General features: G+C 38.2%; 1 protein-coding gene across 1 annotated transcript in view; it reads right to left on the reverse strand.

Annotated features, from left to right (window-relative positions):
• Positions 1–27,794, reverse strand: part of EDIL3 (EGF like repeats and discoidin domains 3) — a 261,366-nt gene that overhangs the window by 173,566 nt on the left and 60,006 nt on the right. Inside the window, exon 2 of the mRNA XM_065740528.1 lies at positions 13,864–13,992. Within this exon, the coding sequence (XP_065596600.1) occupies positions 13,864–13,992 (129 nt within the window). The remainder of the gene's footprint in view (positions 1–13,863; positions 13,993–27,794) is intronic.

Genomic DNA, 27,794 nt, shown 5'->3' on the forward strand with positions numbered 1-27,794 from the left:
GATGCACCCCAGAGTCCTGAAGGAATTGGCTGACACAGACACCAAGCCACTCTCAAAGGTACTTGAATAGTCACAGTGGTCAGATAAAGTCCCTGGTGACTGGAAAAAAGACAACACCACAGTCATTTTTAAGAAAGGTAAATAGGATGAGCCTGGGAATCACTGACCTGTCATCTTCACTTTTGTGCTGGGGAAGATCGTGGAACAGATGCTATCATGGAGAGAATCTAGACTGAGGCACATGGAAGATAGGGAGGTGATAAGAGAATCAGCATGGCTTCACCAAGAACAGGTCATGACTGACCAATCTAACACCATGACTATGTAACTGTATCAGTGGACAAGAGAAGAGTCACTGATGTAACTTATCTTGACTTCAGTAAGGCCTTTGTCAACTGTCCCCGGTAACATTCTCCTCTCCAAATTGGAATGATATGAATTTGATGGGTGGACTTTTTGATGGGTGAGGAACTGGCTGCAAGATCACAGCCAGAGAGTGACTGTCAATGGCTCAAAATCCAGATAGGGATCAGGGATGAGTAGCATCCCATACTGGTCTGTACTGCAACTGATGCTTTTAGTATCTTCATCAATTACATTGGCAGTGGGATCAAGTGCACTCTTAGCAAGTTAGCAGATGACACCAAGCTCCATTCCTGAAGGATGAGATGATATCCAGAGACACCTAGACAAGCTCAAGTAGTGGGCCCAGGAGAACATCATGAGGTTCAACAAAGCCTAGTGCAAGGTCTTGCACCTGGGTCATGGTAACTGCCACTGTCAGTACAAACTGAGGTATTTAAGTATGCAGCACAGCCCTGCCAAAAAGAACTTGGGAATGCTGGTGGTTGGCAAGAAGGACATGTCCCAGCAATGTGCCCCCTCAGCCCAGAAAACCAACTGTATCCTGGGCTGCATCCAGTATGGGATGCATGACCAGTACACTGAGGGAGCTGACCCTGCCCCTCTACTCTGTGCTGGTGAGACCTGAATCGAAGTACTTTGTTCTGTATCCAGATGTGGAGTCCTAGTTGTTCACTGCAGGGGAGTTGGACTAGAAGTCCTTTAAGGGTTCTTCTAACTCAAGCAATCCCGGGTGTATGATTCAATGACCTATCCTATTAGTCTGTATGGAGAGGAGAAGGGTATGGAGGATTAGAAGACTATGTAGGACTATAATAGAAGATGTGACCACTGGGGTCAGATGAAGGTCAGGAGACATTCAACGATATAGCAGATGGGACCGTGGAGTCTGGAAAGGTAAAGAGGAGTAGGAACAATGAGAAGGCACAAGGAAGAGTGAAGGAACAAATCAGAAGTAGCCACTTGGCTGACGAGGCCCAATCCAAAGTCCTGAGAGTTTTCTATATATATTATTGATGTTTAGAATAAAGTGTCTTTGTATTATGACTCTTGTAGAGTCATGAAGTCCATTGTTTTTCTCCCGCAGGAGGGAATAATTTTAGGACATTAAATTTTGTGCACGTGAACAGATGAACAAAAATAGATAATACGTGCATGTCTTTTACTCATCTATTTGGAAAAAAAAAATTAGAAACTTGCATTCATTCATACTTATTTGAATTTGGTATTTGTCAAAAGCATAGATCAGAAGTGTAGAACTACATATATTTGCACCAATTATGCAAGAAGAGACGAATATACGAATAAAGATGAAGTATGGCTTCACCAAATCACATAGCCACCTTTACACAACTAATAAACAAAAATCAAGCACATGTCCAAATCAGACCCTTGCACATGGCTTTTTCAGACTTCAGAATGGGCTTACTAAGTCCAGTGAGTGACTCAAAATGGAGGTGATATGGATGACTGGACCATTTGTACCCCAAGCTAGTCTAGTATGCTATATTAATACAGATAGTCAGAAAATCACCAGCTGAAGATGTAAATTTCAATCCTGTTTATTTTTTACCCATTTTTTAAAACATGGAAGTACTCTGTTGTTTCCTTTGACTCATAGTGCAATGGCAATTTTCATCCAGGTGCTGTCCTCAAGTAATGCAATTAAAATGCTATACTGATGATATAATTTAGGACTTAATTTCTTGCTCTGTAATTTTGGTCTTTAATATTTCATCTTAAACTTGATTTAATTATTATTAATCATTATTTTAGACGTCAGCAACTTAACAAAGCTGTTCACCTGTGTCATAACATGAAAACGTCCCAGTCCCTCTGTGAAATTATTCATATGCTCATTACAGTCAACATTTTATTTAATTATTCATTACCCAATATGGGAATCAAAACAAAAAGAAAAGGAAAAAATATGCCTGATTTGTCACTGCACAGAAGAGCTGCAGTGTGAAAAAACAACCCATCTAACGCCACACTGGAATTGTGTTGTACGGCTCCAGTGTACCAAGATACAGCAGTTAAGGGTGTGTACAGAGTCACCTCCTGCCCCCAACAACCACCCTCAGGCATTTACTAGGAAGAGAAACCAGTGGGAGCCTAATTGTTCTGTTTGTCTTCCTCCTTGTAACAGATTCTAAGTTTATTCCACAGTCAGAGCTTTCAACTATAAACTTATGAGAAAGTCCCTGTAATTACACCCATATTAGAAACAAAATAACTGAGAGCAAGTACATTTTACCCAGGTAAAAAAGGAATCTGTGAGAACTCTTTGCTGATAAAAGTAAAATAAAAATGTCATCTGGGTTATAGCAGCATTAAGAATTGTGTTTACTTCTACCAAATGTTCTCAGTCTTAAACACACTTAAGAACAAGGTGCATTTATTCAAGACAGTACTGGGTATCTAAATTCCACTTTGAAACTTTAATAAGCTCATGCACTATTCCGAATATTCACAGAAGAGATGGCAAGAGAATAGAGTAGATATATCACACTGTTTTAAGCACTTAAGTCTTTATCTGGAACAGGCTACTGAACAGGAAAGATCAGATCTTGCAAGTGCCTTAACAGATATCTGAAATAAAGAGTTAGAAATACTGAATTTATTCAGAATAACAGTTAGGCACCCTTGTTATTCTGCTTCCAAACACAAGAATGTTTAACAATGGAGAAAATAAAAAGAGGTAAGAACCACGGCATCTCTTTACAGTATCAGCATTCCAAAAGAATATTTCCTCATTTCATTACTGAGTATAACTAAAAATACTTGTGGAGAAAAAGATAAGCAACTGTGATTCCAAATGATGATGGATTTTACTCTGCTTAATGAGCCTTTTATATAAATAGTTTTGCAGAGAAACATCTGGAAAATAACTTCAAGGGGGAAAAAAACCAAAATACAGTAAAGCCCATCTGTCTGCAGGTCTCAATATTCAGTTTCTAATTTTTGTATCTCCTATTCTGGAACTGCAGAGCATTTAGAAACAGCATTAACCTGAGCATCATCAGGTTTTGCATCTGATCATTTTTGCCTAGGAAGTCTGAAATTTTCTAATCTGAATCTCATAGGATGCCAGAATTATCATCTAATTAAAGACTAATTTGCCTTTTCAGCTAAAAGAATCAGCTTCCTTCTGGCATTTTAATTTTAGTAAGTTGTTTCCAAGCTGTTGAGTCACAATCTTCTAAATAAAAATCCAGGAGAACACTAGATTATATAAAACAAGAATACAAACTGGAACAGTACTTTAAGAACATCTATTTCTGATGTCTACAGTTTATGATAAATTATGTTATTGAGGCTCTTCAAAAGCATCAAAACTACATACATTAGCCAAAAATGCTAAGGAACAAGAAAAGGAATCTATAAAACTACCACTCAATTTCCAGTAAAATGGAAGAGTAACTAATCCCTGATTGTCCTTGATAGCTCCTAATGTATTTTAAAAATAACAAAATTTCTGCAACTTTTCATCTACCAAGAGGCAGACAAGAAATCATGTAGCTTGGATTTAATGTTGGCAAAGATAAAGATGCACACACACAAATAATATATAAGGAATTATCTTTAGGGCAGATTATAGAATATATTAACAATCACAGAATCATGGAATGGCATGAGTTGGAAGTAACCTTGAAGACCCCACAGCTCCAGCTCACTTGTGTTGGATATGGTTGCCACCTACTAGGCTGCCTGGGGCCCCATCCAGCAAGACCTTCAGCACCTCCAGGGATGAGGCATCCACAGCTTCTCTGGGCAGCCTAATCCAGGGCCTCACCACCCTGAGTAAAGACTTTCTTCCAAACATCTAGACTAAATCTCCCCTCTTGTAGTTTAAACCCACTCCCCCTTGTACTATCACTGTAAGACCTCGTAAAAAAGTTTAAGTCTCTCTCCTGTTTATAAGCTTACTTTTAGAACTGTAAGGCTATAATGAAGTCTCCTTGAAGCCTTCTCTTTTCCAGGCTGAACAAGCTCAGTTCCTTCAATCACTAAAAGTGCTTCAGCTCTCTGACCATATTCATGACTCTTCTCTTAACTCATTCCAACAGCTCCACTTGCTTCTTGTGATGAGGGCGCCAGGACTGGATGTAGCTGTCCAGATGGGTTCTCAAAAGGGCTGAGTAGTAGGGGACAATGATCTCCCTCTCTCTGCTGGCCATCCCTCTGTTGATGCAGCCAAAGTTACTGTCCACTTTCTAGGCTGCACGGACACACTGTGTCAAGGATTTCATCTACCAAAAAGCCCCTTTTACTAGCAATTAAAAAAAACCCTGACACTATTTTGAACACACGCACATAAAAAAAACAAACAGGTGGGCTGGGAGGTATTGTCATTATTTGACTTATCAAGAATTTTGCAGAACCAGAGTCTAGAACAACTCTGGGTTTGAGCTGCAGCTAAAGAGCTCCCAATACGCATAACATTATCTTCTTCAGAAAACATTAGTTTCTTCTAAACATTGCTTGCATGGCTTTTAGAAACTACAAATTTAAAGGTCTTTCCAATTGGCAAAAAAAGCCTCAAACAGTGAACAGCTAAGTCAACATAATATGGATGTTCAGTTTAAGCAGCCTAGCAGCAAAGTCAGCAGATCTCACAGACAGCTGGTCTATTTGGAGGTCCTGGTGTATGTGGAATGTTCATACAGTTGTGTACCAGCATATTTATTCTATTAGATCTTGATATGTCTCCATGTGTCCTCAGTTCAGCTGTTTTTATCTGCTACAGCTGTTACCCAGAAACACCGCTTTCTATATAAGCCACTAAATTATTTGCAGGTTTCTTTCTCCAGACAGTGTCAGAGCATGTACCAAAGAGCAGTTTTCTGAGGCTGCTAAAATAAGCTCATCACAGATTTTTATGTGCTGTCTGTTTTACTGGCACATCTGGCAAAATATAATTGGCTTATTGTATTTACTTGTTTGAAGCCAGTTCTAAACATTTCAGAATCCAGCTAGGTCACATTGCTAAGGAAATCACTTTGACTTTTGTATTACTTCTATCTCTACTTCAACCTTTAAAACCAGGCTGAACATCTTTGTCAGCTGCATATTGGTACCCAGTAGAAAGGGACTTGGCTCATGGGAATGAACAAGTGCTTGGTGAGACCTTCTTTTAGATAAACACAGCTGGGATAGATCACATCCGCAGTTTGTCAAGTCTTTTTTCTGGAACATCAAACTTTATCAGATCCTACATATCTGGAATTTCCAACTGAATGGCACCTGGGTAGACAGTCCAAACCTCATTGGTTTGTGACAATTCTAGAAAACATAGTTGGAGACCACCCTGGTCTCATAAACCTTATTTATTTTCACAGGATCTCATTCAGAGCAGTAGCTCTGGTAAAAAGTCTGGGTGTTTTTACTTTGTCTTTTAATTCAACTAAAATGTGCAAAATCTTCCTCAGAATTTTTGTCAAACACTCTGAAGTGTATGACTACTCATTCCTTGACAGTCTGTCTTTTCAAATAATTAATCTATAAATGAAATAAATAAATAAATAAAAAGTGTGATAAGGTCTTCAGGAGAGAATTTATTTGACAAGATACTTTTCACAAGGGAGATACACTTTACACATACTGTGGAGAGTCATCTTGAGATTAATGGTACTACATTTTATATTAGCCACGTGCTTCATGATGATAAAGTGTATGTTCTGATTAAACTTGGGAGTACAGTAATCATCTTTTTTAAATTGGTAGAAGAAACCTGGTCTGTATTATGCAAAGCATGGCCAAGAGGTTAAGAGAGGTGTTACTTTCCTTCTGTTCAGCACTGGTGAGACATACCCAGAGTACTGAATTCAGTGCTGGTCTCTCCAGACCTACTGAAATAAACTCATGAAAGGACCACAGAGAGACTAGAGCATCTTTTGTATGAAGAAAGTGTGTGAGACCTGAGACTGTTCAGACTGGTGAAGAGAAAGCTCAGTGGAGATCGTACTCACATACATCAATATCTGAAGGGAAAGAGCAAAGAGGATGAAGCCTGGCCATTCTCAGTGGTGTCCAGTGCCAGCAAAAAAGGCAATGGGCTTAAGTTAGAAGACAGGAAATTTTACCTTAATACACACCAAAAAAAAAAAAAAAGAAACCTTTTAATTTTCAGTGATGTCTTCACTACAACAACTGCTTTGTAGGTGTTAAAACCCTGACTGGACACAATCCTGGGCAGCCTGCTCAGGTTGGCTGTGCTTGAAAAGCGGAATTCATATTAGGTGATTTTCACAGGTGTCTGTCAATCTTAGCCATTCTGTGATTCTGAGACACTATCCCAGTAAATTTCAGCCTCAGTATCCAAGAACAGAGCCTCTCTTCATAAGGTATTAGCTCCAGTCTATATAAACCAGATAGTATATATAACTCACAGATAAAATGTTTCACAGATCACAGAATCACAGAATTGTAGGGTTTGGAAGGGACCTCTAGAGATCACCGAGTCCAACCCCCTGCCAAAGCAGCTCCCTAGCCCAGGTTGCACAGGTAGGCATCCAGGTGGGTCTTGAATGTCTCCAGAGAAGGAGACTCCACCACCTCTCTGTGCAGCTGTGCCAGTGCTTCATCTCTGCACTGTGAAGAAGTTCCCATGCACATTTGTGCAGAACTTCCTATGCTTCAGTTTGTGGCCATTTCCCCTCACCTGTCACCACACACTCAGAGAAGTGTCCAGCCTTGCACCTTTCCATCCCTCTCCTTGGATGTTTATAGACATGGATCAGATCCCCTCTGATTTTTTTTTTTCGAGGCTGAACAGACCCAGGTCACTCAGCCTTTCCTCCTAAGGGAGGTGTTCCATGTCCTTTATCATCTTTACAGCATTCTTCTGGACTCTTCAGAGGAGATCCCTGTCTTTTTTGTACCACGGAGCCCAGAACTGGACACAATAATCCAGGTGAGGCCTCACCAGGGCAGAGTAGAGGCAGAGGATCACTTCCCTTGACCTGCTGGCCATGCTCAGGATCCCATTGGCCCTCTTGGCCACCAGGACACACTGCTGGCTCATGATCAACCTGTCATCCACCAGGACACCCAGGTCCCTCTCCTCAGAGCTCACTCAGACAATTTACTGATACTGATCTAATATCCATTGTATTCGTATTCTCACCAATTTTTACTTGAGATTCTATTTTTACAACAGGTTTACTAGCAATAAATAGCAAAGGCAACAGTTTTGACATAAACACTGTGTGATTTACTGTATTATCATTACCTATAACGTAAAATCTTTTCTGATCTGCATTTAATGCTACTTATCAAGTCCTTCTTCTTGTACTTATTTACTCAGTTTAGATTTTTGTGTAGCATGCACTCTTTAGGCTACTCAGAAGCTAAAAATTAAGACCTAATCAAATTATTTTTATTAATATCTATTGTTAAAATTTAATTAGAATTCTATATGTTATGAAAACATTTCTTCATGAGTTAAGTGCCCTTACATGTGATAGTTTCTTGTTAAAATTCTGTCTTATAATAAATTCTACATAAAACTGTATCAGAGATGTGGATCTACAGTCAACAAGCTTTGGGACAGAACACTGTGAGAAATGTCATTAACATACTGAATATATGACAACTGCTACAGCATTACTAAGAGGAAGGTTTGTAGTCCGCAGTCATATTGCCAATTCTTATCGTAAGAGAAGTAACACAAGAGTGCACTTCAAACTTGAGCAATTACCATGGGCATATCCTCCTCTAAACCCAAATAAACAAAAACTGGTCCTTTTATTCCAGTGTTGATGGAGCTCCATTTAACAACTTTTTTCATTGTTCAGAAGAGGAAATCTGGCTGTTATTAGGAATTCATCAGCAGTAAGCAATTACTGAAGAAAACTAACACTTTCCCTCTTTCCTCTTGAGGAAGGAAATCAGCACAGAGTAGAAAAAGGTATCACAACTAAAGCCTAGCAAGGAATAATTTGTTTTCTACTCCTCCCATTCCATTTCACTCTTTTCCAAGAAGAGAATCGTCAGGAAAGCTCATAAGTCTTCCTATACGAAAATAAATACAGCTCCACTATTTACTCCACAGTTTTACCTTTATATCAACAGACTGCTCAAAGAATTTGCAAGAAAAAGAAATACCATAAGCAGATACTTTATAACTTTTCCAAATGTTAAATTACTCATTTTCACAAGCAAGGCTTGATGACATCTTCCTGGAGAAGAACTCACTGCCATATATAAAATCCTTTTGCAATGAGATAAGACAGTGGATAAGTAATTTACGTTAGATACTGCCATGGTAGTGATAAATAGAGCCAGTTTGGGTGACACTACTCATATACACCAGAGAGCACAGATTCTGAAATCTCGAGTCCACAGTCTAAATAATTACCAGTGCTCTGGGCAAACTGAACTGAGAGCACTGCCAATAAGTTGAAAGAGATGTTCACTTGCTTGGACTTATTAACATACTAGAGCATCTGACATACGAGGAACACTAAAGAGAGCTGGGACTGTTAAGGCTCAAGTAAAAGAGGAGCAGAGAAATAAAGAAAACAGGCCCTAGTTCTCCTCAGTGGAGCACAAAATGGGAGAAAATGAGAAGAAACAGAATTTCAGGAAATTCCAGATAAGTGTATAGAGGAGAAGGGGTGTGTTTGCGGGTTGCTTTTTTCACTGCATGTTTAGCCAAGCACTGGCACAGGTTTCTAAGAAGTGAAAGTCTTCTTCCTTGGTGATACTCAATCATATCTGATACCAAAGGTACACTTTATAAAGTATCCTGATGGACCATTTGAATGCAGGGCTGTTTCAAGTGTTGCAATCTCTCCTCTAATGTGCTCCTGGCTCTCTTAACACTCCCCATACACAAATGAAACATGTTCACCAGTTTATCCTGGTGAATATTGAATTTCAGATCTGGAAGACCAAAATAGAGCAATTTTAAGCTGCTCAGCTTCCACATATGAAGAATATGTTCACTAGTGAAACATACTAATAACCCTACTAGACTTAGCTGCCCTTTCCTTTAACTTCTACCTCTAGCTCTGTTTGCCTCTATGCACACACCAAATAAGTCTAGATTTTATTTTAACCTTAAAGAACATTTTTCCCAATCTTATTTCAATGCCTACAGTCATAGTGACTCTGCTCCCCTGTGTAATCCCCATGACTAAGCTTATTTTTATTTAATGACTATTCATATTGATTAGGATTCACATTAATAGTTTTTCTTATCAATGCATATGAAAGAGTTTATTAACTGTATGCAACACCTGCAGGTTATGGTACTTCTGTAATTTACATGGTTTCTGAGAATTACTTGCAAGCTATTTAAATTATGTAAAGTCTGTCAACACACTGTCTCTAAGCCAATTCAACACAAATGTTAATTACATGTCAGTAGTTTCCATCTAAGCTAAAAAAAGGAAGAGAGTAACTCAGGCCACAGTATCCTTATTAGCTTTGCAAAACATCCTACTATTTGGGAAGCACAATATAATTGCCTTTTACTCTTATCTGTTCAGATAAATCCTTTTCTGCCTCACTGGAGGATGTATTGCATTGAAAAGAAGAACCACAGGGTAATTTTTCCTATGCCTCTCTCTTATTCTCTACCAGTTCATCAAATATTTACAGTCAGTTAAGGTACGCTGAGCACTGAAATCATCTGGCTGTACAAACAGGGTAATAGTATAGATCTATCTTTCAATCTCAATTCTTTTAACATGGCTTTGTATACACAGTATTCAGTATAGGGAAGCAGAAAATAAGGCAGGATTGCAATTTTTTACGTAGCCTCAGTCGAATTTACAGGATCAGAAAATACTGGAGTGCTATGACAGGTAAGTCAGGATGACTTTCCATGGTTAAAGTCTAAGACAAACCACCAATATGGAAATAAGACGGTATGATCATATTTGGCTTTTTTTTACATTTTAAATTAATTGAGATAATTAAAAAAATCTAACTAGAGTTACATTCTTGAAACACTCATGCAGATGTCTTGAAATTTGTTAGGTCAAAGTAAAGACATCTGTGTAAGTATTTAATCTCCTTACTTCTAATTATTTTTGTTCTTTTATTACATGAATCTGTATTGCAACTTTTTTTACTTACCCACTTAAATGCATAAATGCATTTAATGCATGATTTAGACTCAGGAATTCTTATGGGTCCCCTCCAACTTGGGTTAATCTATGATTCTATGATTAAGTGAAACTCCTATTGCCTCTTCCTGTGAAATCCTCCTGTCTGAGGCTGGTTCCTTGAAAACTCTTGAGTTTTCAGCTGGTGCTCAGAGATCAACACTGTTAAGTGATGTGCACTATCTTTTGGGATAGGAAAGGGGCGAACCTTCTGGATTTCCTGGAACCTGGATAAACCATCAACTCTGACCTCCAAATCTCAACACAGATTGAGACAAAGGCTCAACATTCCAAAGTCATGCTAGGAAGAAGACAATCATTCTCTTACAACAGAATAATGCCTGCCCCCATACCAATCTGAAGAGTGTGGAGAACATTGCCAATCTTGGTTGGACTGTCCTACTCCATCTGCCATATAGTTCATATTTGGGACATTCTAACTTCCACCTGTTCAGGACGATGACTGATGGACAGTGTGGGCAACATTATTCTAGCAATGATGCAGTCACAGCAGCTCTGCAACTGTAGGTCATGTCCACTGCAGCAGATTATTATAACCACAGCATGCAAGCTCTTGTTAAAAATCAAAGAACAGTAGACTGGCTTGGGTTGGAAAGGACCTCCAGTATCACCTACTTCCCATCCCATTGCCATGGGCGTAGTTGGCAACCACTAAATCAGGCACTAAATCAGGTTCCTCAGGGCCCCATGCAAACTGACCTTAATCACCTCGAGGCATGGAGCATCCACAGCTTCCCTGGGCAGCCTATGCCAGGGCCTCACAACCCTACCAGTGAAAAATTTCCCTGTGGCATACAAGCTAAATGTTCCCTCTTTAAGCTTAAAATACGTTTTTCTATCATTACCTAACCACATACAAAGATGATTTCCTTCCTATTTATAAACTCCCTTTAAATCCTGGAAGGTTGTAAAGAGGTCTCTCTGCAGGCAACTCTTCTTCAGACTGAACAAGCTCAGCTCCCTCAGCCTGTGTTCACAGGATAGGCGTTCCAGCCCTCTTCTTATCCTTGTGGCACCTTCTCAACAGACCCAATATACTTATGCTGGTGGCCCAGTCCTGGATGAACTACTCCAGATGCAGCCTTGCGAGGGCAGAACAGAGAATGACAATCACCACCCTCGTTGCTGGCCACACCATCTGTTGATGGAGAGCTAAAGCATAGCTAACGGTAGTGACTATGTTGAAAAATAATACTTTGCATCTGAGTAGTGTTATTGTGCTCTTTTTAACTGCCATTGTTTCTATGGAAATAAACATAAGGCATTACTTTCAGGGTGACCTACCTCGTATTTGGCCTGCATAAGCACTGTTATTACAACATACTCTGCAGTTCCCTATTTCCTTATGACCAAATTCAGATTTTGTCTGAAGTGTTTGTAGAACTAAGTTATGAATATGTGTTTTTTTAAAGACCTGTTAATATGTAGAAGTAAATTACAGTGGCAATTATCACAGTACACTTAAACCTCAGATTCATTTCCTATTGGCATCTTCCCCTTTATGTGCAATGCAACTTTCTGCCAGACAAGTGCATGATAAATCTGAAATTTTCCTGCAGTAAACCCATTTCACTGCCATTTTATGGACAGTATGGTATGTATCTGTAGGATAACCTTAGACCTTTCAAGCATTCATAAACAGCCAGTGGAGGGATGGAAAACAGGTTCAATGGCTGCTTCTTGTAGGCAGTATCAAGCGAAACAATTTATTCTTGAGCAAATCAAATGTTAGGTAATAACCAGCTACTATGATGATGCTTTTCAGACAGAGTAAAGTTCAACTGATGTCTGACTATTGCAGTAGGTTGATCATTCTCCCTGAGGAACTATTACACTTGCTTCTAGAAAACTTATGTCCAGGGGAAACATATTCAACCCACTCTCTGCCATAATTAAAACTGCATTTTGGAGACCAGGGAGTCACTTCCAGATCAAAAGAAGAGTCACTTTTAGAAAAGATAAACAAATGTAGGATCCTCAGCTCAGTCTTATAAGCCATATCTCATGACAGAGAGGGACATACTTAACCCCTAAGAGAGTGTCTTCAGGATATACTGTATAGCCTCATTTATTAAGAAATAAAAACTGCACAGATTTAGGAACCTCACAGTGTTAGGTAGGTTCTGAGTCTAGCTTTGACAGTTTCAAGAGTGTATTTGTAGGAGTAACTGCTCTCAGTTGTTGGTGTTGCCTTTTTGTTCAAGGTTGGTGTCCCACAGGACAGCTGGCAGAAACAAAATGTGTGAGCCCTACTCAGCTGTCACCAACCAAAGCATGTTAGTGTAACCCAGACTGATAAATAACGAACATTGACATAAGATGTGAAATACTTGAAGGGTTGTACTGCTATCAAATACTTCGGTTGTCAGCAAAAGAAATATACAGAGGGCATGCAAAGCCTTCAGACTAAGTACTGCCACTGAGCCTCCACTCTAGCAGCAGCATTATTTTCCTAATGAGAACAAATATGATAGACAGTGCCATCTCTTTGGTAAATCAGTTCTGTTCTTTTTACCTTTCTGCTCTAACTCCCACAACTACACCAAAGATGTATGTAGAAAATACACTTATATAAATGGCAGTGTCTAATATTTTGCTGCTTTGTGAACATTTACAGCTACTTCAGGAAAACATAGGAGCCTGATCAACATGCAGCTCTTACGCTCTGCTGAGAACAAATGAATGTCATAATGAGCTATCATCTTTTCCCTTGCACTTTCATTTTTTTCCATTTAAGTTTTCTTAAAACAGAGCCCTGAACTGCTTAATGTTTTGGGACTACCATTCATATTTACAATTACTTTAAGTCATAAGCATGTCATCATAACACTTGCACTCTCTGTGCTCATCATCATAAATTGCAACTTCCACCTAGATAATTAATTTGAGAGTCAAACCAGTGACTGCTATGTATTACACCCATCTCTCCTACACGGTTTCTGTAACTTTACTTCTTTAACTAATTGCACTTTCCTGACTGGACCTAGCCATTAAACTATTAGAAACTGAACTTCAAAAGATCATTGACATCAGTTAGAATGTATACAGAAATATCTAATTAGATATTGAGAATATTTGAGAAACGTTGGCTTCTTTAAATTTCCATTACGATCTTTTATATTTTTGAAGTAAAGAACTGAAATTCTCTGGATAAATATATTTTGCAGATATACTCATTAGATACATGTTAACAGCATATTAGTTATAATATAGCTATCTGTGACACAGAAGTAAATATGAAGCAACAATTACAAACAGTGCAACAACCACAACACAGAAAAGAGTGGACAAAATCACTGTTGAGTTAAACAGAGACTAACAAGGTATTCATACCATTCCATCAGTTAAAGTTTGCACTTACCAACCTCCACAACACTAGAACAGTTGGGATCTGTGAAGCCCTCAGGACACTCGCACGAGTAGAAGTCATCATTCAGCCCCGACAGACAGATGCCACCATTTTTGCAGGGGTTGAAGTCACACAAATCCCCTGTGGGTTCAAAGAAGAAAAGATTATTGCTCAAAACTCTGCAACAGTTATGCACAAATTCTAAGTATGGAAAACCAGTAAGGATTCAGAACGGAGTGGAACGGCTTTGGTTGTACCATCTTTTGTCCCAGATATATGGACTCTTAATCAGGACACATAGGGTTGAGGTATGCCACAGTATTTCTGCTTAACAGACCACAGCATTTAGGCCAGTACTATGCTTTTATGTTGATTTTATATCAGTCACTGGAAGATCAGTTGCACATAACTTCAGGCCAAAGTTCATCAACAGAAAGTAAAGCCACTTAAGTATTTTGAGCAACATAATTCTAATAGTAAGGTTACACTCGAAGATACTTAATGTGGAGCTCTACTGTTGGAACCATGCTTACAGAGAGGCTTTTACTCCATACAGTGAGCTATCAACACCAAGGCAAAGATTTGGGCATTCACAATGCCCAGTATTCCCCCACAGTCTCCCTCCACATCTGCACTAAGTTTTTTAAGTTCTTCACCAATTCATTTGTTATGATTGCAGAGTCAGAGTGAATCAGCTACAAACTGATCTGTGCTTTGCTTCGAAACCATGCCACGCTATGAACGAGCTTTGCTTCAAGATTTCATTGGACATGACCAGCACAGACACTGGATAGTTTCAGTTTTCCTCAATGAAGCCAAATGAGCAGTTTTTGCTAATCGTTTGTTTATTGTTTGTTTCTTTGTTTGTTTTCAGTGAAGACAGCCTCCTGAATCAATTAGCATCAAGGTAATCAACAGCAGAAAGCTGTAAACCCTGAAAGACGTACCACAGGGCAGCTTCACATGGTCAGCACTTGAATGCATTTTCAGTACTACTAGTATGTGCAATACATGATCAAATAGTATTTGAAACTACCTTTATGAACAAATATAAAAGAGAAGGAACTTGTCCAACTCTTACAGCTCCTCCAGCACCTTTAGAGGACCATAGCCTCTTGCAGTTCCAGAAATAAGCACAGGATTGCATCAGCTGAAAACATCTGAAATACTTGTTTTGTCATTTTGAAATCTGATCTAACATTGGTGAGTGAACAGCCTTGCTGATAGCTTCTGTTTTCCAGCACAACAGGTATCAAAACATGATGCACTTTACATTTCCATTTAAAGAGAAAAGTAAGAAGTAATTTTGTGTTCAGTCCCCAGTCAGATAATTGGGAGCAATCCCAAAGAACTTCATGCAGACTCAATTTTGTACTTTTCCTCAGACATTTAAATAAACATTTAGATGATTTTTTTATTTACTATCTCACACTTCATCTTATAAGACAGATTGGTAAAATCTATTTATTTCTATTTTAATTTTGCAATATAACATGACATAGTATGACATAAAAGTCATACTCAAAGTCATTGCTGCTTACAAATGCAAATTTAAGTGGTTTTTTTTCATATATTTTTATTTATTGCAAAATTGCACCCTTTTACAGGTAACATTCTACTCTAGAATGTTGCTGTTGCTATTCTACAATATGATCAGTATCCTTTTTAGAAATACCAACAATTTGTGTACTAGTTTTGTTCTGCAACATTTTTGCAAATGCAACTTTAAGCAACATCTGCAGATGGGTAATTATTAAAATCTGAGTAGTATCTTAATACATTTAGTTTTTGGAATTGAAAACCTGCCTTTTGCCATGCAATTGTATGAAATCCACTTGTTTATGTCAGTAGTTGTAATATTTTAATTCATTTTGGACCACAGTAATAGCAAGGAGGCCCAAAATATTTTCCACACCTCACTGGCTCACAGACAGAAGATCAATGCCTCATGGCAAGGATTTCAGTCTAACAATCATTTAAGTAATTTAAGTGATGTACAAAACTTTTCTCTATAAATTCTGCACATCTGTGGGAAAAAAAAGACATTTTTTTTTATTGTTAGTTTTTAAAATTTCAATCTGTCAGCTTTAAATGACCTTTATTACACTGATTTGTCACATGTCCATCTTCTCGGTATTAACATATTTATCTTGAAGACTGTCCTGCTAAAGTTGACATACAGCTATTTGAAAAGAGTCAGTGGCATCTTTCTAAATCATATGATTAGATTTAACTAGACTTTGTTTTTCTCCCTCTCTGAATCTAAACAATTTAAGACTTCTCAATTTGAGTGTTCATTTCATTATTTGGTCTGGTCTGCCAAGGCTGCTTGTTTTAGAATTCATGTGACTTAGGCATTTGGTCATGAAAGAATAATTGCTATGAACTGACTGCTCTGAAAACTCTATTCCCCTGGCTTTAATTAAATAAATAAATTAAATAATACCTGGAAGGGAAACACTTGTTATGTTAATCCATATGGATATTCTCATTAAAATGAGAAGGAACACATTTATTAATTTTTCCCCGACTTCTTGTTCCCCTGATCTCATTTATGCAACATTAAAAAGAAAAAGAAAGATGAAAAGATAAACTACTGTTTTCGTCTGTATGTTTTATATTGATTGACAAACCAAACAAGTCGTTAATTTTCCACTGTAGTTTCAGTATTTGAAAACTCCCACTACAACAAAAGAGTTTATGCTTAGGTGTGTTTTTTTCAGTTCTCTGAAAATTTGTGTGGGCTTTTTAAATCTGAAGTGAACTAACTTGACCTGCAGTTTAGAGGTAATAAAGCAGATGTTATCCTCTAAAAGTCATTTATTTCCACAATCAGGAAGTAACTGCATTAAGTGCTCTTTTCACTCGACCACCTTTACCCAAATTCTATTGTCAGTTACTGATATTAATTTGTTATTCTAATTAAATTACATCACAGAAATAAAAGAAGTGTAGCTCACCTCTAAAGAAAGCTGGACTATCAAAAAGATCAAACATAAACAACAACATAAACAGTGAATATAAATAATATTTTTAGAAGAAAACCTGACTTTGGTGCAAACAATTTCCATCTTTATTCACAGGTAACCATCAAAGAACTCTCGATACATAATGCATAATTTACAGCAAAATTCTATTAAGTTTTAAACTATTTTACACTTAAGTAGCATTACTATTAGTGTCTGTACTTGCTGCTTATGTCTCTTACTTTTCATGTGGGTTATTTTTCAGCATTCTGGTATTCTTGGTTGCATTATCATCATGACCAACTCAGGGCTAACAAGTCTTACCTGTATTCAGCTTTCATGGTCAACCAGATGTCAGAAAACTCTTGCAAAGACTCTAAAATACCTAATATGCATACTCACAGGGAAACAGAACGTTCAACTTTGCCATCCAGTTATCAGTAACATCAGCTATCAGTGTATCTATACAAGAAAAAACTGTTTCTAATCACATTTACAGTAGGATTATAAATGGCATACACCTTTGTTTTGTGTTACTGTTTTAAATGACCATTTGTCTTGAGTGTGGGAAGCTTAGTTCATTACACTTCTGTTGTTTCATAAGTTCATAAGTTCATAAGGTTGGAAAGGACCTATAAGATCATCTAGTCCAACCATCCTCCTATCACTATCCCTACCCAACTACTAAATCAAATCCCTTAGCACCTCATCTAAACGCTTCTTGAACAGCGCTAGGGATGGTGCCTCAACCACCTCCCTAGGCAGGCCATTCCAGTGCCTGACCACTCTTTCAGAGAAAAAATGTTTCCTCAGGTCTAATCTAAATCTTCCCCGGCGCAACTTGTGGCCATTCCCTCTCGTCCTGTCGTTATAGATAACAAGTATTGAGTGTGCAACCAACAGCTTTTGGAAAACGAATGTCAGAACATCTGGAAACACCAATTGTCAAAATAGACCAAAACAAACAAACAAACAAAAAAAAAAAAAAAAACAACTCCACAATAACAATTTTTGCAAGCCTGTATCACTCACATAATGGAAAATACATATTCTGGACAGCAATGGTTGAAATAAAACCACTATAACATCAAATATGACACTTTCAGAGCAAGTGCACAGACACAAGCAAGCAGTAGTTCTGCATAAGACTAGACATCAAGTCTCAGCAAACTTGCATACTCAAATTAGTAAAACTCACTTAAAATGTTAGCACTTTTATTTATTTCACTAGTGCCTGTGAAATTGTGCAGAACAAAAAAATGTCACCTTTAAATCAACAATATTCCCCTCAATTTAAATTTCATGCCTCTTGAGAGGCCATTTATGTTGAAATATTGAACACTAATTTGTTATTCCACTCACTTTGATGTACAGGATTTGATTTTAAAAGGCTCTGCACTTAAGAAGAAAAGCTTTTATGTGTGCACTTTGTTTTAAGAAACTGATTAAGGGATTTGTTACCATTAAAGTACTAGGTTCACATGACACAACCTTTTAACACAACAGTAGTTTCAGAATCTAACCACAGTCATTGTAAATGGGAATAAAGTAAACACAAGGAAAGAATTATATCCTTAGAGCAATTCTTACATAACTATACTTTGAGCTAGTGACTTGCCATAGTGGAAGATAAAATGCTGTGTGCGTACAATCGTATAAATTAAACAGATATCATATGCAGAACACTGCTATTTAAGAACAAAAACAACATGAAAAGCTAATCACAGTGTACATTAAATAAGATGTTGTGAAAAGGGTCCAGTAAAGAATACAGGTGTCAAGTAAAAATAATTCAGATTTTTCTGTGTCAGGATAAACATGCACCTTTTATTGATCACCACTTCAAGCTCTAAGGTATGTGCTAACACTGTGTACACAGAATTTTTTTCTACAAGTATTCCTGCCATTACTACATCCTAGGGAATATTTCAGATGATAAAATCTTACCAGCTAAAACTTTTGAGATATGACACAGGATGTGTGAAACAGGACTAAGGAAACTAAGCCTGCTTGCTTCTCCACAAAACTGCCAGAATTCACATCCACTTTGAATTTACCTCGTTTAGAGTACTCCTCCTTGAAGTTTCATGTTTTATACATAGGTATATAAAATGTAAGAATGCATATATATAGTTCCCCCCTTTCACATAACATCCTACACAGATGAGTTAAAATAGTAATCTAATCCAAATTATCTCAGAGTACACTGCACTGAGGAGCAAACACATACTGAAGTGATTAGATTATGCATTTTCAGGAATTGTTTTTATGTTCTTTCTTACACTTTCAACTTCTCAAAAACATGTTTAAGGCAAATAGATTTCAGGGTCAGTTGTCCATCTTGTCTTCTTGTCTTTGGAAAACACTACTGATTAAGTACAAAAAATACAAGACAGAAAGAATAAAATGAAGGTGGAGATACACACACACTCAAAATCAGTATGCTGAAGAGTTCTCACTCCTCCAAACTCAGTAAAAACGTACAGTGAAGCTCAAATAAAGAGGTTAACAAGTAGGCTCTTTATTTTTGTTCATTTATTTATTTATTTATTTTAAGACTGACTGCTTCTGTCCATAAAGAATAACCCAATCAGAGAAACGGTTTAACTTGTATTAATTGCCCTCCCTTACTGAGGAACCATAGCCAATCTTAAGCCGCACTCTTTCAACAAAATGCTGAATGGATGACACTCCTTTCCACAAGCTTTACATTTTCATACAGAGTACATTTTGATCCTGTAAAGCCCCATAAACTGCTGTATGAAGCTTTACTGAATAGCACAATACTTTGCTTGACAGCAAAGGACAACCTGAAAGAAGGAATTCAGCTGCTGTATATAAATAATGCAGCACACCATGATGGTAGCAGTTAGCCCATCAATCCCTGACAAGAACAGAAATTCAGAGTTTACAGATACATTTTTTGTGTTATGAAGACTAAAGAAGATGCACTGTGCAAACCAAGAGGTACCATCCACAACCATAGGTACACATTACTTTGTAAAGAACTCTCAGTTGCTTTGCTATAAAATTACATAGATCAGTCAGTTACCCTTACTACTTGTAAATCAATTTGCTATCACAACTCACTAACGACTGCAAATGAATAAAGGAAAAAAGAATCACTTAGCCTGTTTCTGGGGCATGTCTATCTGGCAAAAAACTTGGAAACAGTGTCTTGAATCAGGCACTGGAGAAGCATTTGAGGACCTATTCACAAACTCATCAGCCTGAAATGATTATAATTTTCCTCGACTACCTTTTAACACATAGAATGATAACTGTTATGGTTTCTGGCAGAAGTGCTACGGTAAGGAACATCTGCTTGAAAAAATATGCCTTAAAAAATCACATGGACTCAAAAGATTTCAGAACTGGAAGGAAAATACTGAAACAAAAAGAAAGGCAGTATGTACTTGGGAACATTTTCTTCTGTAATCTAAGATTACAGAGTATGCTGTGGAATAGAAAGTGTGTAAGGAAAAGCATCCTTAGTTATTATTTGACAGCGTTAAATATACCCACTACTGCATTTAGTACTGCATTATATGTTGAAGTAGTGAGATTTACAGAAACTCATACTGGAGTAAACATATCAATGCTGCAGGACATGATAGAGATGCAGACACCCATGAAAACAAAAAGCATGACAAAAGTGGGAGCTAAACAGCTGCAAAGGTAACAAATATTATGAGCTCAGGGTACTATTCAGAGATGTCGCTGGATAGGTACACCACCCTTTACCAGTATGATACACAATGGATGCTACAGAACTGATGCAATTGCTGACACCACTGATAGAGAGAACTGGACCCTTGTTCTAACCTAAAACAAGAGCTACATTTTTATTCACTTCTCTACACTGCTACATAATATATAGCTTATTTTAAAAGCTCTCTCTAAAGAAATAAAATGAATAGCTACTGCCTTTCACGAGAATAGAACTTGTTACTAGGAAGAAATCTCCAGTTGGCACCCAATAATAAACAGCCCAGAAAATAACGAGTCGATAGAAATTACGTCTAAGGGTAGTACAAATGAGCCCCAGTCTTGAACCCCAAAAGAGCAACTGAACTTCAGAAGAAGATTGAGAAAGTACTTGCTACCGCTAGCAGATTCACATTAAAATCATTTTTTCAGAGAAAAAATAGCTTTAATAGCTTTCTGATTTACAGAATCATCTGTACAGTGTTCAAGTTCAAATCCTTTTCCCCACAGCTGCACCACTGTTGAGAAGCAGAACAATAAATCATATTAAAGACACACCTGTGTAGAGATGCAAAATGTGAACACGAGAACAGATGAACTCTGCAGTACTTTTAAGGAACTTGTAAACTGCTACTCGGATTCAGTGGTGAGGCAGCTAAACTGCTTTTCCCTAAATAAAAAGAGAACTGAGTAATTAACTTATATTATCTTAAATTTAAAAGAGAAGTGATAGTTTTCTGTAGCTCAGGTGCTTCTATTCTGCCTGCTTTCTATGCTGATTTGGTTATTTTGCAGGCAGAAGGTTCAGCTAACTTCCTAACTTAAATACTCATGGCAGATTGTTTGCATAGCTCCAGAAAATAAATAACGGTATCACAGAATCATAGAGGTTTGAAGGGACCTCTGGAGGACATGTATTCCAACCTCCTGCTAAAGCCTCACTTGCTTACTTGTTGGCAGTAAGCTCCTGCCAACTCCCTCAGCTCTTGCTCGTGCCTCCCACTGGGGCTCATGGGATGGCTCATGAGTTTGCCTAAATGATCTCTTACCTCTACTCTTCCTTTTGTAACTAATACACCTAAAGAAGCCCTTCATGTTGTCCTTGACCTCCCTTGCCAGATTTAATTCCAAGTGGACTTATGCCTCCCTCAGTAAATCCTTTCATGCCTGACATCATTCCCCTATTTCTCCCAAGTGGTCAAATCCCTTTTCTACATGCCATGAACTCCTTCCATTTGATTTCTTCCATGACCTCTTCACTTATTCATGTGAATCTCCTGTCACCTTTGCCTCATTTCAAACTCTTAGGGATGCACCAATCTTGAGCTTGAAGGAATTGGTGCTTGGATGTCACTCAGTTCCCTTAGGCCACTTCATCATTAAATACTCTAATCCATGGGTTACCTTAAAATAGGTTGTTGAAGAGCTGAGCTGGCTCTCCTGAAGTCCAGTGTTGCCATCCTACTTATTGCCTAGTTTCTTGCATGTAAGATCCTGAACTCCACTATATCATAGTCACTGCATCCAAGGCTGCCCTCAACATCTGCACTATCAACGGGTCCTTACTTGCTCTTACAAACAAGACCCAGCAGCATACCTCTCCTCATTGATTCCTACACCATCTGTGTCAGAACTATCTTCCACTTCCTTGACTGCGCATGCCTGGTGGTATTGCTTTTGCAGCAACTATCAGTGCAATTGAAGACCCCAATGAGAACCAGTGCCTTTGGTCACGTGGCTACTTCCAGCTCTTTGTAGAAAAGCCCATCAACTTCCTCCTCCTAATCAGGTGGCTTGTAGTACACATGCATAATAGTGTCATACATATTAGTCTGCCTCTTAATTCTCAGCTCTAAGCTCTCACTTGCTCATGATTCATCCCTAAGCAGTTTCACACATTCAGGTTGCTCTCTCCCAGAAAGAGCAAATCCATCACTTCACCATCTAAAACATATAGCAAGGAAAATAGCAGTATCTCTAAATATTGAGATTTGAATTAGATGCAAAATTCCACAGAACATAAATATCAGAATAAAGAAAAAAAAAATCATGATTTTATCACAGGTTTCATGGAAGTTGAGGTGGTTGTTTCTTTTTCTGAAAACCTCGGGGATCAAGAAACTGTACATACACACTGTAAAGAAACAGTACCTGTAGCTTGTATCTGTGAATTGGGACTGCAAAATACTACTGTGAAGTAGTCATAAATATTTCTTTAAATCTTAGCTTTTCTTGTGTAGTCATCTGGGGAGATGCAGCAGCTGATATTCTAAAATCTGAGATGGTATTACAAAAACATAACTAGATTTTTATAATCAGAGAATTTTCATTAGAATACCACTGTAGACTGTGCTGAAGCATTAATCCTGGGTGAAGATAAAGAGCTGTCTTAAGCTTTGGATTTAGTCTAGTAGTACAATACTGTAAAAGTGTGTCCCTACTTTCAGGGTTAGAATACAGTCCTCAAGTAATGCCTGCAGGGATTAATTTCTATCATAATAAATCCCCTCCTGCCTTAAAAAATGTATAATCTCTTCCCTTTCTAAAGGTCTACAGCATGAGCTACTTTATTCATTTGAATGTGGAAGAGCAGTAGGTCACTGTACTTCAGCCTGCTGTGCTACAGACTTTTCAAGCATCTGAAGGCTGACAATATGAAATACAAGCAGAAATAGAAAACAGCTTAAGAAGTAAGTTCTTCTCTCTTTTTAGGTTACAGAGAGTTCATTTCTATGTCAAGTGGCTCTTTGGGGAAAAAAAATGAACTATTCCTGTCAATTCAAATCATATTAGTAAGAAACGGATCAAAAGTGATTAAAAGAGGAGAATGGTTATATAATGTACTTCTGAATATTTTTGCAACTTGTGGAAAAGATTTTGTGCATCAGCTGCAAAAAAGATTTGGGGAATGCCATCATACACTGAGAGATAGGAAGAAAAGAAATGTGTTCCCCTAAGCAGGTTGACCAGCACCATCAGTTTCAGATCACATCCAGCCTCTGCTGACTGGTATGACACTTTCCCATGCAAGCACGGAAGTAGATGATGAATGCCATTAATGCAGATACACAGACCCATATCAATACAAGCTTTCACAACATAGCTGGCAAAAAGTTGGCAAAAAAAAACCACAGGACCCAGGTACTTCTCATATACATGTACAAGGATATCAGGCTGCATGCAGCAGCAAGGCTAGGAGAGCTGCTGACTGAGGGGACTGTGCTGGAACAGTGGCAGGGGCAGCGTGGCAATGAAAAAGAAGCAGAACCAAAGCATGGTGGACTGGCCCTATTTCCCTGAACTGCTGATAGTGGGTAGGTAGAAGAGAGTGTACTTGAGGGTAAAGTTTGTTTTTAGTTCTAGTCTAGTCTAGTTTTTAGCTCTAGTCTGTCAGCAATACCAACATTGACCTACCTATGCTGAGTCTGGTTTGCTTGAGACAGTGTTTTGTGACCAATCTCCCTGACCTTACCTCAACCCTTGAGCTCTTTTTTTATTACATTTTCTCTCCTTGTTCCTTTGAGGAGGGGGAGTGTGAAAGCACTGTGGTGGAGTTTAGCTGACCATGAGTGTGAAACCACCACAGTGCTAATCTGATTTCAGCTGCCAGTCATATCTGCCATGTTGACAGACTTACCCACCAGTCACCAGCATATTAACCAACCAACCAGTAGATCTGCACCTGTTCAGCTTTACAGCATGATCAACGTTTATGAAAAGGGAGAGAATAACAGCTTAGGTTGAGACATTCTGTACAAGCCACTTAGGTTAAAGTGTTTATCTCTCCATTAAGTTTGTTTTACTCAATTAAAACTTTCAGAAACAGCAAATCATGATGTGAATATATTATCATTTCCAGTTACTTGTCCTTTGCTTTCAAAACTGATCAGGGATTATGAGCAGTACTCCTCAGTTAGTATACTATTCCTATCTCATGCTTGTTTTGCAGATCTCCAAATAAGGCTTTGTGTATTTCCTGGCAAAAGGACTTCTTGGAAAAGAACAAACCACACCAAACTAAAACATATGTTACTCATTGAACGATCGCTTTTAGACTGTTAATATCTTTCTGTTTCCTTCTACTTTTTCATCTCAGTTTTACTTTTCAGTTTCTCCTTTTTGTTCCCCCCAGTATCTCCTTGCTTCATTATTTAGAACCACAAGAGTATGTGTGAATGTATATGTACACACACATACTCTTAGCTGCACGCTAACAAGTGCAGTATATTTATGGAAATAAAAATGTTTTATTTTCCCTTTGCTTGCCCTGTCTTTGAAAAAAAATTCAGGCACTGGTTGCTAGGCAATTAGTAGTCTCCTCAGCACTGGCAAATGTATCTTTTCTTATCCGACATAAATCCAATTTTGAATGCTGAGCAATTAAAAAGTCATCATTAACTGTTTTTAAAACTCATTACATTCACTATATCCTTATGTCTTCACTCGAACGGTATAACATAAAGCAATATGAATTCTAAGCATACTCTAATTACTGTTTGGAAAGTATTCACTTAACTCTAGTTACTTCCCTTTCTATACACGCTCTTAAATAGTTTACTTGGTTACACTTTAAAGTGTCAACAGAATTTGAGAAATAGTTGGCACATAATATCCCTGTTAGGTAGCTAGCTTAAATGTAGGACATGCAAAATGTATTACACCTTTCAACATTTTGAGAAATCCTTTAAGTCCTAGTGGCATCACATAAAAGCTCTTAAATATGTCTGCATATACACAAAATATATTAGTCCATATCAAAATATACGCTTTCATCTCCCAACAAAAGCTTAAAGAAATGTTAGAAAAATCCAGCAATATTCTGTCTTCAAATATTATTCGAAACTGCAAAACATATATGAAAACAGGCAACTTCAAGCAGTTGGCATTGGCTATGTCTGAATTAGAAAACTGCTGGGCAAAGCACGAGTGGATCAGTATTTCAAAGTCTTCAGTGCTTGGGCTTCTGTATCTACATTGTATGAAGCCTGTAGATTTTGTTACAGATTTAGTATCCCTAAACCAAGTCTTTGGATCAGATCTTTGAGTGTGCTCAGGTCTTAAGGGGTATTTGGTATCTGTTAGAGCAGAGCTTGTAGTCTGAAGACCTCAGAAATAAATGTATCTCACACATACCAGAACCACTGTGCAGAGCGAGTTACAGTGTACTTGCAAAGCAAGTACTGGATTTTGAGGCAATCGTGTGATTCTCTTCCAGTGCTCTCTCACATGCTTGAAAACTACTTTAATAGAAATGCAGGCACTGAATGCACTTTCCATCTGAAGATTTTCTCCAACAAGCTCTTCTCTTGTATAATACTAGAGATGAAACCAAAATATTTTCAAGTTTCCATTGTTTTAACTGCCTGGTCTTACTTCGTTCACTTCATGCATTTTTACTGGCTACAGAGATGTTTAAATCCATCTCCATAACAGTTCTGTCACACAAAAATAGAAATGTCACCTTCAGAGATACAACAGTATTGCTGGTTTTCATCATTTTCTTTCAGACTATGTAAGACAGTGATGCTACTGAACATATTCAGAATAATAATTAGGCCATGAAGATTTGTGCCCCTCCTGTAAAAAATATGAAATAATAATGACATTAGAACTGTCAGCTACAATAAAGAAGCAATTTTGTTTATGTCAGATGATGTAGCTAGCAGTAGAATTAGAGCTCTGTGGATGAATGATGCACACTCCTTTGATAATTTTCACAAAGAATCTCTGGAAAGATCTGCAGATTATTGTTTAAATTACTTGGGTAGACCGCCCAGAAATAAAATCTGAAATTCTGCATGTGTGAAGACACAGATATAGATTGTACTGCATACCATTACTGTTAATAAGTATCCTTCTGGCACTAAATTGTCCCTAATCACTTTATAAAATTCCAGGAACCAACAAATCATAGAGGAATAAAAAGGCTTAGGATAGAAGAGACCCTTAAGCCCACCCAGCTCCAACCCCCTGCCATAGGCCCACCACCAGCACAAGTGCCCTGGACCCCATCCAACCTTGCCCTGAGTGCCTCCAGGGATGGGGCCTCTCTGGGCAGCTGTGCCACCACCTCACCACTCTCCAAGAAAATAATTTATTCCTAATACCTAACTTAAAGGTCCCCTTTTTCAGTTTAATACCATTCCCCTTTGTCCTAAAACAACCAAACCATGGAAAGAACTGCTCTCCCTACTGTTTATAAGCTCCCTTCAAGTACTGGAATGCTGCAATGATATCTGAGCATTCACTTCTTCAGACTGAACAAGCCCAGTTCACTGAGCGTGTTTTCAAAGGAGAGGTGCTCCAGTCCTCTGAGCATCTTTGGGGCCTCCCCTGGGTGTGCTCCAACAGCTCCACATCCTTCTTGAGCTGGGCTCCCGCGCCTGGAAGCAGTACTCCAAATGAGGCCTCACAGGTGCAGAGCAGAGGGGGACAATCAGCTCTCTCTGCCTCTCAAAAGAGGCTGGCCACCTCTCTTTTGATGAAGTTCAGATTCTAATAGATATCTATTTAGCACATTTTAACTAAGTGCATAAAGTAAGAACTGAGTTTTCAATGATTCTATGGAGAATAATGTGATGCAAAGACGGCCAGAACAGTACTTGGCTAAGTGTATAAACCAGATTATGTAAAATTATTTGATAGCACATACACATGTTTTGCCTTCACTTTTGCTGCACATCCTTGATGTTAAGCAGCCACTTGGCCTGTCTGCTCCACAGCTTTTCCTGATTACACAGCACAGACGACCACCCAAGCATTAATTGGCAAACAAACCTAAATGAAGTGGGTTTGCAGCTTGAGAGTACTTGCTGCTTGTGGATCACTGCAGAGTAAGATACAAATATGCAGAACTGGACAAAGTATTGAAAAAGGAAAAGAAGAAAGCTATTAGTCTAGCTGGGAACAGAAGAAAGGCATTCACAAATGTAGTAGCTGAGAATATGATACTTCTAGTATAGCGAGAGGAATAACAATTAAGCTGAAGAAGTATTCCGTTTCAAGAGGATTCTGAACACAGACAGATGTTTCTGTAACGATGTATTTCTGGTCTGTCATCTCAGGACAACCAAAATTTTTCATCTAGGGAACTGAAGTGCACTGTAATTGCTTGTATACTCAAGGCCAAGTCATTGACCTGCCCTTCAACATCTCTGATAGAGGCTCAAAAGCATGTCTGAAGTGATGCTGAAAATAAAGCTGGACTCTCATTCTGATTTCAACAAGTAGCAAACAGAAATGGCATGTTCTGCGTGACTGGCCTGATCC

Source organism: Cyrtonyx montezumae, unplaced genomic scaffold (genome assembly GCF_038088225.1).
Source record: "Cyrtonyx montezumae isolate F1298 unplaced genomic scaffold, pur_monq_1.0 scaffold_27, whole genome shotgun sequence".
Lineage (NCBI taxonomy): Eukaryota > Metazoa > Chordata > Aves > Galliformes > Odontophoridae > Cyrtonyx > Cyrtonyx montezumae.